The sequence below is a fragment of the Pavona decussata genome, unplaced genomic scaffold, assembly GCF_977016875.1.
Source record: "Pavona decussata unplaced genomic scaffold, jaPavDecu1.1 SCAFFOLD_223, whole genome shotgun sequence".
NCBI lineage: Eukaryota > Metazoa > Cnidaria > Anthozoa > Scleractinia > Agariciidae > Pavona > Pavona decussata.
In genome coordinates, this window is record NW_028145628.1 from 1,295,001 (window position 1) to 1,310,013 (window position 15,013).

The 15,013-nt window shown below is 39.3% G+C and overlaps 1 protein-coding gene across 1 annotated transcript in view; it reads left to right on the forward strand.

The window, feature by feature from the left end:
• LOC146459047 (dnaJ homolog subfamily C member 2-like) overlaps nt 1–14,551 on the forward strand; it is a 19,543-nt gene extending 4,992 nt beyond the window's left edge. Inside the window, exons 4-18 of the mRNA XM_085090002.1 lie at nt 2,779–3,028; nt 3,870–3,950; nt 4,122–4,187; nt 4,647–4,738; nt 5,480–5,601; nt 6,234–6,302; nt 7,804–7,884; nt 8,807–8,895; nt 9,405–9,477; nt 10,376–10,539; nt 11,194–11,294; nt 12,274–12,387; nt 13,409–13,473; nt 13,549–13,659; nt 14,260–14,551. Of these exons, the coding sequence (XP_084946128.1) occupies nt 2,779–3,028; nt 3,870–3,950; nt 4,122–4,187; nt 4,647–4,738; nt 5,480–5,601; nt 6,234–6,302; nt 7,804–7,884; nt 8,807–8,895; nt 9,405–9,477; nt 10,376–10,539; nt 11,194–11,294; nt 12,274–12,387; nt 13,409–13,473; nt 13,549–13,659; nt 14,260–14,319 (1,538 nt within the window). The 3' untranslated portion in view covers nt 14,320–14,551. The remainder of the gene's footprint in view (nt 1–2,778; nt 3,029–3,869; nt 3,951–4,121; nt 4,188–4,646; nt 4,739–5,479; nt 5,602–6,233; nt 6,303–7,803; nt 7,885–8,806; nt 8,896–9,404; nt 9,478–10,375; nt 10,540–11,193; nt 11,295–12,273; nt 12,388–13,408; nt 13,474–13,548; nt 13,660–14,259) is intronic.
• Nucleotides 14,552–15,013: the final 462 nt, after the last annotated feature.

Below are 15,013 nucleotides of genomic sequence, written 5' to 3' on the forward strand. Positions count from 1 at the left end.
GATAAATATTTCATGCGTTTTATTGCTTATACATGAAGTTAATGTTGTTTCAAGTCTCAAGGGTTAGATATGGTCGCATTTTTTACTCGTCATGGAAAAGAGGACTTAGACCGCGCGTTCTTGTTGTAAGGCTTACCGTGCGTAATAGCTAAGTGGAAACATTGGAATGTAAGTTACTGGCGATCAACCACATCATATAGTGCGTATTTTTGCTTTGGCCAGTAATCAATTCAAGAAAGTTACACTTTTTACCCGTTGGGTAAGCTTGGCTCAAATAGCTTTAGCGTGATCTCACCAAAATGCCAAACTGTGTCCTTATGGCCTTAGCAGGGGATCCCCACACACTCATCTGATGTACATTATGTAGACTGCATGGAAAGCAGACTTATCCTCATAAACCGATATTTTGAGGAAGAAATTACAGCTAGAACACTACTAGTGTTGCAAATTGTTGGTATAAAAATTTACGCGGGCGTTTTTAAGTACTTTGGATGATAGTCCTACTGCAGTGATAGATAACTTCGCACGCCAGAATAGCAGAATAGTAGGGGGAATTGCTCTAGTTCCATTTTCGTGCTTTCCCTTCAGGACAATAGAACCAACTAGTAGCGTAAGAACCTCAAGCAACACCGTCACATTATTTCTTTAACGTGGTTGTAGCTTTTCACTCAAACGTAAGGGAAAATAACTGCACTTCATACAAAGACCGCTCCGTTCAAAGCCGGTTAAGCTGTGAGTCACGCACTGCGTGACATTGAACTTGCTATGTTTCAATACGTAATAGTTCTCGCGGTCATTTCTCGCTCATTCAAATCGTGTTGCAGGGAAGAAAATGGCTTGTTTCCAGGTAAACTTTTCTCCCAATGAAAGAAAGATTGTTTCCCTTTCTATTCTACCTCTTTTGATCACAGCCAAGTTCGTCTGAGTGCTTTGGCAACATTTTCTCACCTGTGTCACAATAAAAAATCTAAGCTGATTTGAATTATTTTTATGTAATGGGGTGAGAAATGTTCGAAAATAGATTTACTCTGTGAAATGCATTTAGGAAAGCATTTCAGGATGGTGATCAAATGATAAAGAAAGCCTTTACACGATGCAAAAGGTAATAAAGTGCCAACAAACATTGCAAAATGACTTTATAGCGGTGAGAAATGTAGTCGAGAAATGTTCGGACACATGTTTTGATGACGTATTGTATCTGTTTTGAGTGGTCACGCAATACGCGCGATTTGGCAAAACAGCCACCGCTAGGAATTAAACGTTTCTGCTCTTAAAGTGATATTCGTCTCCAATAGCGGGAAAAGCGCCATCCCGTATTCTTTTAAAATTTGTTTTGGTGTTCTCAATGGCACCTGCCTTACGCAAAACTAAGAGGACGTCGGAGGTCGCAAAAAGGTGTTCGTATTTACATCCAGCATCTCGGTTCCTAATCTCTCTGGGAACAGGCAAGTGGACTGCATCTAACTAAGGACCATCGCTGATAAGATATACCCTCTCCATTTGGCTACAGTTTTCGAAAGATTTTTATCTCTGTCAGTGTTTCCGTGTGCATACTTTGCAAAATAACTACGCGCACGCATATCGACGTCTGAAAACAAATATCCGTTCCTCGTCTCTTATTGGAATATTCGCGACTGTGACTAACTTTCACTTTTTACGGCGAGGTGATGATGGGGATGGCCATAACACTCTTGACTTTAACAAAAGGAACCTCCAAATTGTCTTGAAAATGATATAACTTGCCAATTTAAAAGCAACGCTAAAATCAGACAATCCTGGCCAAAAATAATGGGACGATTTGCAAAATTAATCACGAACTGTTCCCCCCCCCCCCCCCCCACCCCCAAGCAATGTTGTTACGATGCTGAGTTTATCTACAGTCCGAATGATTCCAGTTGCACTCAACATTGTTTGGGGGGAGGGGGGCTTTCCAAAAATTGCAAAGACAGCTTAATAAAAATGTTGAAGACTGGCTTAAGATATGGAAAATGAAAATGTTCACTGACAATGCTATTTTGTGTTCCTGTCCCGGGAATTTTTGGCCAGGATTGCAGTTACCATAACCATAATCTGAGACAAAGAGAAAGAGAAATAAAAATCAAACTGGTTTGAAAATTTTTAAACCAGAACAATGTTTGGGCCTCTTTACTGACCAACTCATGACGACCAGGCCACAGTTGTTCAAAGAGGAGATAATTCTATCCAGAGTATAAATCCTTATCCAGCAGATAAAATATACTCCAAGCAATACATTTTATCTGCTGGATAGCAAGATAGCAACTAATCCACCGGATAATCAGTTATCTGCTCATTGAACAACTGGGGCCATCAGGGTACAAATAGTAAGCAAATAATAAGTTTCATGGTATGTTAGTCACTGGTATCACAGGGTTGTGTGTTTAAGTCACATTCAAAGAGACATACCTCTTACTAACCAAGCTCGAGGTATATACTGTAAGTTACAGACAAAGTTTTTTTCCCATTGATTTATGGCCCAAGCGCGAAGCACGTGGGCCATAAATCAACGGGAAAAAATGAGGATTCGTAACTTACAGTATGGGCCGAAAAAAGGAGGCTAGTAAGATATTATTTAGTATATTCTGAGGTTAATCAGGTGGGCAGAAAAGGAAACTAGTTGAAGTTTAGTGGGCCATACAGTGAAATACGGCCCTCAAAATTGACCAATCACACCACGCATACTAACTGGCAGATATATTAAATTCTTCTTACTGATTTTCTCTGTTAATAAAAATCTAAGTCCTAAATTTTTTTTTTCAGTTAAGAAGAAAGTGCTTAAACATCATCCTGACAAAAAGACGACACAGCCAGACAGCCCAGATAAGAAGCTTTCTGAACAGAGTCTGTTTGCTTGTATAACGATTGCAAATGACATTTTAAGTAACATATCAAAGAGGCGAGCTTATGACAGCGTGGATCCACAATTTGATGATTCAATCCCTCCAGTGAATGCTAACTCAAAAAGTAATTTTATAGATGTATTTGGTCCAGCATTTGAAAGAAATGCAAGGTAAGTGTTTGATTAGCTATTTTAGCTTTTAAATTTCTTTGGATGTTCTAGTTTTTACACAACACCAGTTGAAACCAGACTCGTACCCAGTCATTATTTACGTGTTTTGTGGGGTGAGAATATTGGATACGAGGATGGATTGAGGGGCGCAGGGTGTCATGTGAAGAGGCAAAGAAAATTCCTCCCATGACACCCCGTGCACCTCAATCCATCATCATATCCAATCTTCTCACTCCACAAAACACGTAAATAGCAACTGGGTATGAGGCTGAGTTGAAACACCTGTAAAACATGTGTAAAAAAAATAGTCACTGTTAAAAACATCATGCCCTGATCAGACTTTGAATGACTTGAAAATAGGTCAGTTAACTATTTGTTCAAATGACAATGTCTCAAGCATTCATTAATGGAGTTTTAGAGGCAGTGTGGCCTAGTGGCTAGGGTGCCACACTTGTAATCTGGAGGTACAGGCTGCAAGTCCCGCTCTGACCACTTGGATTTGTTTCATGCTAGCCCTGTTTCAAATCCAAGGCCACACTTTGTAAATAGCCAACTGGTTTGCCTCCTAGCAGTTGGAATTTTTAACAAGTGTCATGTTCAATTCATATATTAATGTCACTGATTTACTGTGTCCCCAATTAGCGCTAGAGCGCTAAATAAGTCAACACCTATATAAAGTCATTTATATATTAAATTTTTTTAAATATTTTTATTCAAATGTGAAATATAGTATACAGTGTACATAGTCTTGCTCATGAGAAAAATGCTCAGTAGCACCAAAAAAAAAAAAACCATTGTGCAGCATTTGAATATTATAAATTATAATATTTTTGTCTTGCAGATGGTCCAAGCTTCAACCTGTTCCATCATTAGGAAATTATAATTCTACATTTGAGGAAGTTGATAATTTTTATAGTTTTTGGTAAGCTTGACCTTAACCCTTCAAACTTGATTTCATTTGGTTTTGTTTGTTTCATGACATTTGGCACAACTGAAAATTCTTATTTTTCTCCTCTTTTTTTCCCTATTGGGTTATTGGCTGCTTTTTTATTCAAATGATTGCTTGTTAACTCACTTTTCTTTTTTCTTGCAGGTACAATTTTGATTCTTGGAGAGAATTTTCATATCTTGATGAGGAAGAAAAAGAGAAAGGAGAAAAGTGTGTTCTGCAATGTTGTAACAAGCTCAGAATGCACTCTGTACATCTGCCCATCAGTTCATCCATGTCTCCTTGTGTCCGTCCATCCCTCTGTCAGTCAATCCATCTATTAGCCCATCATTCCATTCATGTGTCTGACTGTTTCTCCGTCCTACTGCTCACTGCATTTGTTCTAGAAAGTGGTGTCTGCACAGGGAACCCAGGCTCAGAACATGTTTCCGATGAGCCAATCAGAATTTGAGGCAAATACATGTAACCGGCGCCAAGCGCGGGAAAACGCGTGTGAGCGAGGCACAATTGGTTTCGGTTTTGCTTCTCATTGGTTGAGAAGGTGGTGCAAGTTTTGTTAACCAATCACAGAGCGTAGTAAAGCAAAACCAAACCAAACGCGAAATTACTTACGATACTCAATTGAAAACCGCTTTAATTCTCTGATTGTGTTTGACTATTTCTTGACAGCCGTGATGAGAGAAGGTGGATTGAAAAACAAAACAAAGCGATGCGACAAAAAAGGAAAAAGGAAGAAGTGACACGTATAAGAACTTTAGTTGGTGAGTTTCTGTCTCAGCTCCGTTGGTCCCAGAGAAAAGAGGAACTGTTCATACTGATTTTTAAGAGTTTTAGAATCGTGTCATATTCAGTGTAACGTTCCCTAAATTAAGGCAAAAGCAAAAGAAATAATGAGAACTGACTGACTTGAACGTGCTTTTCTTTGCTTTTCAGGTTCCTGTTTTGAGTGTTGATTGTGTTTATTTATTTATTTATTCATTTATTTATTCATTTATTTATTTATTTATTCAATTCAATTACACAGTTAGTCTAGTATTCAAAACAAAAAAGAATAGGACAAGTAACCACATATCTGTATAATTAGGAAGGTTTATACAGAACATTAAACTTCCTTAAAGTTTGAAGTTCGTCGGTATATATACATGTTTTTTTGTTTTGCTTTTTTTTCAATAAAATTTTGTCTATAAAATTTTAGGGCAATAACTTTGGTAAGTGTATCCTGCGTCGCAAAATCAAAGGCCAGTAATCGGAATCAATCGCCAGTAATCGGAATCAAAGGCCAGTAATCGGAATCAATCGCCAGTAATCGGAATCAATCGCCAGTAATCGGAATCAATCGCCAGTAATCGGAATCAAAGGCCAGTAATCGGAATCAATCGCCAGTAATCGGAATCAATCGTCAGGAATCGGAATCAATCGCTAGAAATTTTACCTATTGTTGATTGCGTCTGTGGTGTATGTATAACTACTCACTTACTTTGTTTTCCATTTTCCTGGAATAGATAATGCCTATGCATGCGACTCAAGAATAAAGAAGTTCAAAGATGATGAGAAGGAAAGAAAACTTGCTGAAAAGAAAGCAAAAGAAGAAGCTGTCCGGGCGGCGGCGGAAGAAAAAGAACGAGTGAGTACATGAACAAAGGAGTGATTCAGGCTTTTCTTTCGGAGAGATTCAGAGAATTGGTTTAGTGGAGAGTCGGAGAAAGTCCGAGTGTTAAAGTAGAGTCGGAGATATCCGGAAAAAGTCAGCTAAGCGGTGAGTCGGATAAAGATCTGAGAGTTGAGAAGAGTCGGAGATATTCGGAAAAAGTCGGCTAAGCGGAGAGTCAGATTAAATCCGAGAGTTGTGAAGAGTCGGAGATATTCGGAAAAAGTCGGCTTAGCCGAGAGTCAGATAAACTCCGGGAGTTGAGAAGAGAGGGAGATATTCGGAAAAAGTCGGCTTAGCCGAGAGTTAAATAAAATGCGAGAGTTGAGGAAAGTCGGAGTTTAGAAAATATAAACGAAGTAAAAGGGTGTAAAAGATTAGTTCATTGCCACCAATAGAATAGGAGAGTATGTCAAAGTGTACCGTAGTCGAGAAAAATGAAAATGTTCCTTTATTGAAATCTGTTTGCAAGTATTTCGTTTAAGTCTCCCTTTATTCTCAGAATAAATTTGCGTGCGACCGTTTACGGTACACTTTCGCTTCGCGAGGTGAAGTTTTGCGGAAATGTGTTTCCTTTACGTTTTAACCGTTGAAACTTTTTTTCGCAGCAAAGACTTGAAGCTTTAGAAAATAAACGAAAACAGAAAGAAAAGGAAGAACAAGAGGCAAGGGAAAAGGTGAGAATCTTAAGCCCAAACACTGATCGACATCAAATTTCTCCGTTTTATATCAATGCTCAATCAACCCCTGAGGTCATGAGAATTAAGGACATGATCACCCAAGGTGAATTTTCTTGATATTTTAATAACTTCTCCTCAATACTTTTGTAAGAAAAGTATAGGGACAAGATAGGAGAATTTGTTCTTTGATATTAGGGGTTAAAGAGTTAAGGAACAACATGAGCCCATGACCTGGAGCCTCTATCTCATCATCATCATCATCATCATCATCATCGTCATCATTTATTTACCTTATTACAAAAAAAAGAAATCACTCAATTTATAAGTCAGGGTAATGGCGAGGAGACCTCAAGAAACCACCAGGGCCCTGTTGTTCAAAGCCCGATTAAGCTTATCCTGGATTAACGTGAACTTTGATTCGAGTATATTTACTAATCCATAAGGATTCGATTCCAAAATATCTTTGTCCCTCAGTTTTGCCTAAGTCTTTGCCATAAGCTTAAAAATAAATGAGGCTTTAAAAACCTTTTTAATGAGCAAACTGAAAACCTCGGTTAACTTTTTATCGTGGATTAGCGTTAATCGGCTTTCGAACAACCCGGCTCAGGCTTATAAGAGAGGCCACCTCGGCTGTCATACTAAGCCTTGGAGTCAACCCATTCCCGAGGTGATTTATTTTTAGAGCGGGTCTCAGGGGACCTTTGGAATGCCCACAGTTCAAATAGCCAATCAAAGAAGAGCGATGGTAATCCACCGCACCGAAAGATATGGTGACTGGTAATTCGTAGCGTACGAAAACCCTAAACACGCTCATGAGAACGCACAGAAAATTCCTAAAAACCTCAAACCTAGAATACACAATGGTGTTAGTACAGGGACGAATTTCGCAAAAAAAGCTATTGGCTGTGTTAAGTTCGCAAGGTATTGTGGTAAAATGTAGCCGCCATCTTTTCGCGGGAAAAGCGATTCTAAAAATAAACTTATTCAGAAATGGCTGATTCAAGGAATTAATGCAGATAGTGGCTCCTAGTAATGGTCTCCTGGGCCCGGTTGTACAGTCAACTCCCTTTATTGCAGACACCCTCGGGATCGCGAGTTAGTCTCCTTAATAGCGAGAGTCCGTAATAGCGGGAATTTATTTCAGTCGAACGTCTGTAATTTATTTTTGCTGGTGATTTAGTTGTTGCCGAGTGTCCGTATTATCGGGGTGTCCGTAATAGCGAGTTGTCCGCAAGGCGAGAGTTGACTGTATAAAGCATCGTAAGATATGTGGGAGTTCTCTGTAGTCGACCTCTGTCTTCCGAAGGATTTTCTTGAATGCCTTCAGCCGAGTGATCCAATGCAGCGCTCGAAAAAATCCTTCCGAACGCAGAGAATTGCTTTAGCAACCCGGCCCTAAGGACAAACAATGTTTGGGTGAAAATTTAAACCCTTTGTTCACATTTGTTTGTCGTTACTTAAACTGTTTTATCTCATTTTTTTGAAATTGTTTTTTCAGGCGCAGGCAGCCAAAGTGGAAAAAACAAAGATGAAGAATATAATGAAAAAAGAAAGAAAAACAATACGAACTATAATAAAGGTAATGTCAAGTGATAAGACACGGCTAGCACTACCGTTATAAAGGTAAACTGGCTTCTTCTTGTCTTGAAAGGTGTTAGTCATCGTGGGTTGAAATGATAGCTCAAATCTGTCGTTTGTCCACGATTAGGTAGCGATAGATGTGGATCGCGACGTTTCGACCGTTATACAGCTGTTCTTCGTCAGGCAATGGTTTCGACTGTCTGTGTATCAGAAAAAGCTTATTCTTGTGTCCTCCGAGTCTCAAGCAATTATCTAGCAAGTTCAAATAGAAGAAAGATCCTCGCAGTTAGTACGCAACTTAAGCAGTTGCGAAAAGAAAGCCTGGAAAAAATTCAGGCTTGAACGGGACTAGAACCCATGACTTCTGCGACGCCGGTGCAGTGCTCTACCAATTGAGCTCTGCCAACTGGGAGCTGGTCATATTGTGAGTCGTAATATTCCCGTGTAGGATGAATACATGAATGTAAATATATGAAACATCTATTTTGAACTGCAGATGAAAGGTCAAATAGAATCAAGATCCTCGCAGTTAGTACACAACTTAAGCAACTTATTTACATTCATGTATCTAGCAAGTATAAAGAAACATTCCGCTCCACAGACAAGAGGCAGACGGCCAAATGGCCAAAAGCGGTACAGCTGTAGCTTGGTGATTTCCCGCCAAAAGTTACCGCGTTATCCATGGTTATTTTCCCGCCACCAAACGGTATCACGTCAGTTGTAAAGATAGACCCTAATAGCACTGTGCCGCGTTACGTCACCTATTGATTCATATGCCAATCAGTGGACTGCCGTGTTTCCTATTCGAGTAACAAGAAATAGTGTTTGTACACAGTAACCTGGTAATTTCCATATTAATGGCGACTTTTTTATTCTGTTTGCGTTAAATAATGACACCATTTTCTTTCTACCTTTGACAGAATTACGATTACTTTGTCGAGGACGAAGAGGCAAGAATTCGTGAAATGGAAGTAATGGATCGGTTACTTGAAGTAAATTCGCTTGAAAGGTAACAAGCCGTTTCGAAGTTCATAAAAGGGAGTGGGCCCTAGTTTACACGCTGTTCAAATTGCGTCATATCTAGAAATGAACCCCATCACCAGAAAGATCACAAACAAACTAGTAAGTTTACCAAGTTTGGTTGTGTTTCATTGCGTAGTAAACAGGCTATGACTTGTCAAAGGTCGCCCGAATTCCGAGATGGCGTCCGACCCCAAATCCATACAAAGTCTCTAATTTTTTCGATTTTTAAAGCCTTCTACATGGCTGTAATCTTACAACAGAACTTCAAACTTGGTAAACTGACTAATTTTAATGTGATCTTTCTTGTGATGGACTCCAATTTCAGATTAAATGAAAATTTTAACGGCTCTATTTGAACTCCGGCACGGGCAATTGAGAACCTTGATTGCGTTTGTTTAACAGTCCTTGCAGGGCACAACTCTCACCGTCGCTCGGCCTGAATCTTACAACTTCACAAAGCCAGAAGATGAAAAAAATATCGTTTGTATGATTTAGTTTGCAGACATTCAGAGAAGGTCTTGAGGAAGCTGGCTCGAAGGAGGGAGTGAAGCTCAGATATGAGAAAGAGGTTGGACATCTTTGTGATCAGAATTATTTTTAACTCTTATAGCTAGCCTTACTTTTATCATATGCCATCTATTCACCAGGGTAAAAACATAGCATCACATTTCTTTCACAAATACTACTCATCCACATTCAAATCCTAGCAGTGTGCAGGATGTTTGTCTCATGGACTTAGTATAATGGCCTTAGCTCCCACAAGTCTCCTGTAGCTCAGTGGTAGAGCATCCAAACTAGTAATCAGAAGGTCTTAGGTTCGACTCCTGATAGGAGCGCTCGGATTTTCATTTCCAGAGTATTTATTTACCAGGCTTAAATATAACATCACATTTCTTTCACGCAGACGTACATCGTTAGTTAGTTACACTCAAGTTGTTGTTTTAGAAATCATCCATACCAACCCCACCCCCGTAAGAGAGGATTTTTTCTTAAGACCCCCACCCTATCCAAACAGGAGAAAGTAAAATAAGTATTAATTGCTATTCAAAGTAGCGTGTACTTTTAAGTAATTTAAGTTATTAGTGTTAGCTATACACGACCCATCAAGTTAATAACCAATTCTGTATAAATAAAGGCGTCGTTACGTTACACAGGCAATTTTTCTTGCAACTTGTCTCACAATTTCGTTGCGCCGTTGTGACACAAGTTGCACTGATCGTTAACAAGATTAACATACCCTGAAATGAACCATTGCACGAAGTAGTATCGCTACGATTACAGCAACAACAAAAAAATTGCCAGACGAGTTCGCTTCAGGACGTGCTACACTAGGCAACGATTCGTGCAACTTGTGACGCGACAAAATTGCAAGACAAGTTGCAAGAAAAACTGCTTAGTGTAACAGCGCCTTAAAGGATGATTAGGGAGAATTTAGAATCCCTGTTGTTTTGGTGGATGTTTCGTAGATGGAACAGATGAGGGAGAAAATGCGACAGGAAGCCATAGCAGAAACAAAACAGACGACAAAAGCCAGAGAAAGCGGTGAAGAACTCAGCGATGACTGGACTGAAGATCAAACGCAGCTGCTTGTGAAAGCTGTTAATCTGTTTCCTGCCGGGACTGCTTCAAGGTACAGCTATCCTCCGATCTTTGTCACGCAACTCTGTGATTACAACTTTTTTGATACAAGACAAACAAAACTCTGGAATGGTCCCTTTGCAGTTAACGGTCACATGGTACAAAATCCATCGTGCTGGAGAGCAAGCTACACACTTGGACATCCAAAACAAAGAAAATTCAAGTTTGAGTGAATGAAGTCATTTTGGGGTCGCTTTGTTTTGGATGTCCCAGTGCGCAACTTGTTCTCCAGCATGGCGGATTCTGTATTATTTGACCGTTAGCTGCAAAGGGCCAATTGTATTAATTTATGTAATGTTTAAAACACTAGCGTCAGTGTTTTATCGGAATTTAAAACCACGAGGCGCAGCCAAGTAGTTTTAGACCTGATAAAACACGTGCTGCGAGTCTTTTGAACGGCTTCAAAAACATTCCTGGAAAAGTGTGTGTCAAGAGAGTTCATAACAATGATGCTTTTGTGAACGTTGAAAATTAGCATACAAGAAAACATTTAACATCTCATACTAATAAGGAGGAGGTTTTATCGGGTTTTAAAACCACTGCACGTGATGTTTTGTCGACCATTAGATTGGTCAATGGGCTTATGAATTATTAATGAGTTTTTGAAACTATGATCAGTACACGTTACTCTCTTTATTTCCTGCAGGTGGAAAGTGATCGCTGATTACGTCAATATGCATGCCAAGATCGGTACTTTACGTGATTCAAAGCACGTCATAAAGAAAGTCAAGAATTTAAAGAAATTAGGTTTGTGAACTATGCCAACCTTGTAATAAGTGAAGACCGTCGCTGTTACTAGAGACTGAGATTTAAAATCGCGTTTACGGCAAACGGTAAACGTGAGATTCACGTTTATGTTTTCTTGAAAAAATGAGTACGTAGATGAGAATTAATAGTGAAAAATAATTATGCCATTTTATGCTAACGCGAAACTACTCAATTTTACTGAGAAACTGAAAACAGCGAGCGGCAAATGAAGGATAAACATGGTCACGTGGTTATTTCTGCCGTTGATCGTAAACGTAATGCTAACTTTCTCTATTGACGCAGCTAAGTCAGTTGAATTGTGAAAGAAATATATATGAAAATATCATATAATAAGTGATTATTTTTTCAGGCTTTCTTTCGCAACTGATTTAGTTGCGTATACAGCCGTTTCAACAAAGGTTGTCCAAAAAAGCGTAAAAGCTTACGCGAAAATGCCGGAAGGCAGTCTGGGAAATACCCAATAAATTTCAATAAAAGCTCAGAATGACTTGAGATGGCGGGCAATATGAATTCTGAGCTTTTTATTGAAATTTATTAGGTATTGTCGCGTACGCTTTTACGCCTTTTTTTTTACAACGTTTGTCGAAAAAGCTGTATACTTGCGATGGTGTTTGATCCATTATATCTTTCATCCGCAGTTCATATATATGATTATTTTTTCATATAATATACGTTCACTTATACCAACCTTACAATCATTGTTTTTCTTGAGACCTAATGCAAAGGTGTTTTTGCGCAGCCATTAATAATTCTTGGAGAAGTCATGAGCTAAAATTCACCAAATTTTGTGGTAATTAAGATTGCATAACGGTTTTGTCTTCATGAATTGTTAATGTGTTGTGAAAATTGTTTTAACGAAATGATTTTATTTTTTTGTTGTTGTTTTTGTTGGTTTTGTTTTTGTTGTTGTTTTTTGTTTTGGTTTGTTTTTTATGTGGGAAATGTTTATGCTCAACAGACCCGACTCAAAAACAGGAAGTTAATCGAAATGCTTTTGCAAAGTTTGGCAAAGATCACTCTCAGGGCAAAGCTGCCTCAGCCACGGAATCAGACCCAACGGTTAGATACAATGGTAAGCCAGTAACGTGTGACGCATCACTCTTTAAGGTCACGCAATAGGCCATTTCCGAGTTCCTTTGAACCTCATTATGAATGCGAGGCTTTGTGCATAGTTTTTATTATGAAAAGTTGTTTTCATAGACTTTTATCACACGGCGGCCATGTTAAGTCTCAGGAGAATAAAAAGCTTTGTTTTTGCGTGGCAAGCCTCGCACTGAGTTCCCGTCTGGCCGAGGCTTGCCGTGCGAAAACAAAGCTTTTCGTTCCCCCGAGACTCAACTTGGCCGCCGAGTGATAACAGTCTATTGATATGCAAACAAGACTAATCTTCATAAGAAAAGCTTTGCACGTAGCCTCGCTTTTATAACGAGGTTCACAACAACTCTGAAATGCCTGTTTTGGGAAATTTTAACACATTGAAACTGGTCAAGGAATAGGCCATTTCCGAGTTGCTGTGAACCTCATTGGGAAAGCGAGGCTAAGTGCAAAGCTTTTCATATGAAAATTAGTTTTATTTGCATATGAATGAAAACTAATTTTCATAATAAAAACTTCGCACTTAGCCTCGCTTTTACAACGAGGTTCAAAGCAACTCGGAAATGGCCTATTGAATGAAACCGCAAAATAACTGCTTCAAGCACAGAAAAACACGACACGTTAAAGTTTATTCGTTCGTTCGTTCGTTCGTTCATTCTAACATTGGCCGTATTTGTCTTAATAGACGCATGCGCAGTCTAGAGGCTGCAAACGCTTCCAATTTCGAGCTCGTGTCTTGCGTTTTAAGCCAAAGCGACAAACGTTCATTTTCACTGTATCTCCGTTTCCCGGACGTCTACAACGACTCAAAAAAAAGGTCTGAAGCTTTCTGTTTTTCTGATGATTAGAAAGCACCGAAAACGGACGTCATTTTGTGAAGATGAAACTCTTTCAAAGTTTTTCTCCCCCAGGCCAATATTTATCTAGTAAGTGACGTTTATAGGGACTGATGCACTTGTAGAGTCGATTCTCATTGTCCTTCATGTCTATGTCATCAGGGAATAATTCTGCGGAAAGCGCTCAACAGACCTCAGAGAGATCATGGACTTCAGAGGAACAAAGAGTAAGAAATTTTTAAAGTTGAACAGGAGTCATTTCTAGCGGATATGGACATAACATTTTCTGCTGGCTTTTTCAGCTTTTAGAGAATGCTCTTCGCACCTATCCTGCCAGCACACCAGAAAGATGGGAGCGGATAGCAGAGTCTGTACCGGGGCGAACAAAGAAGGAATGTATGAAGCGGTACAAGGTTAGTCTAGCCTGTAATCTGTTCTGTTATTCCTGTAACGTTTTGCCTTTTATGAATCAGACGGACAAAATTTTCACAAACTTTTTAATCGAAAAAACTCAACTGAATTAATGTCACTTGAAGCAGAAAACTCACCTGGTGCGAACCGTGGCAAAACGTGCTACTGTAAACGTGAAATGGATCCTGAAGTCGTGCAATGGAATGGGCGCTGAGCTACTGGAAAATATGCCATATGCCGAGTTCGGGAAAACGTGTAAAAGGTGCTAAGCGCGGCAAAATAGGCAACGAATGCAATTCAAAAAAAATGTGCAACGGGTGCTACACGCGGGAAAGCGTACAGATGGTGGAAACGTTGGGAACATGTAGCTGCATCAAAGCGCGGGAAAACATGTAACCGGCGCAAAGCGCGGGAAAACACGTCCTGTTGACATAAACCCTGACACCAGGTGCACGAATGGTTGTTCTGATTGGTTAGACCAATTTGCAGCATCAGCGCTTAGAAAAAAAGAACAAGGCACAGACAATCGAAGTCTGTACCATTACATTCCTTGGTTTTCCTGAAACTTTTCTTTTCTTTTTTTTTTTTTATTATTATTGCAGGACTTAGTTGAGATGGTGAAGGCCAAGAAAGCAGCTCAAGGAAAAGGAAAGGCGGCTTAGCGAATAACTACGCTACAAACTACGGCAGGTTAAAGACGTAAAGATTTATTTCCTCAGCCGTTCCTTTTTTTTTTTTTTTTAACTGCTGTTACTCTTGCATTGCTATGACAATCAGAGGAATGCGTTTGAAAGAAACAAGACCTCACAATTTATGAAACGATATGATAAGAGCTTATTTCTACCAAATCTTCATTGCGTGCATTCTTTTGTAAATAAAATCAAGTTTTTTCCATTCCTACGTGATTTTTGTTGTTGTCATTTAGGCCACGTTTACTGACGAAAACAAGGTATTTGATGCTCGCCGATGTATTTTTCTTCTTTTTTAATTATTTTTGTAGACTGATTATTTTACCTGACAGTACAAGCAGTATAACTCCCAACACAGCCGCGCATAATACATCATTCTCATCTGTTCACCAGGCTTAAAATATTACATCATATTTCCTTTCAATGCGCATATGCCACTCATTGACATTCCAATCCTAGCAGTATGTAGGATTTTTGTCCTAGAACCTAGTTTAATGGCCTTAGCTCCCACGAGTCTCCTGTAGCTCAGTGGTAGAGCATCCGAACTAGTAATCGGAAGGTCTTAGGTTCGACTCCTGATAGAAGCACTCGGATTTCTTTTTTCCGAGTTTGCCTTTGTCATTACTGAATAATACATCATTCTCATTCATCAGGGGTTCCCAACGAG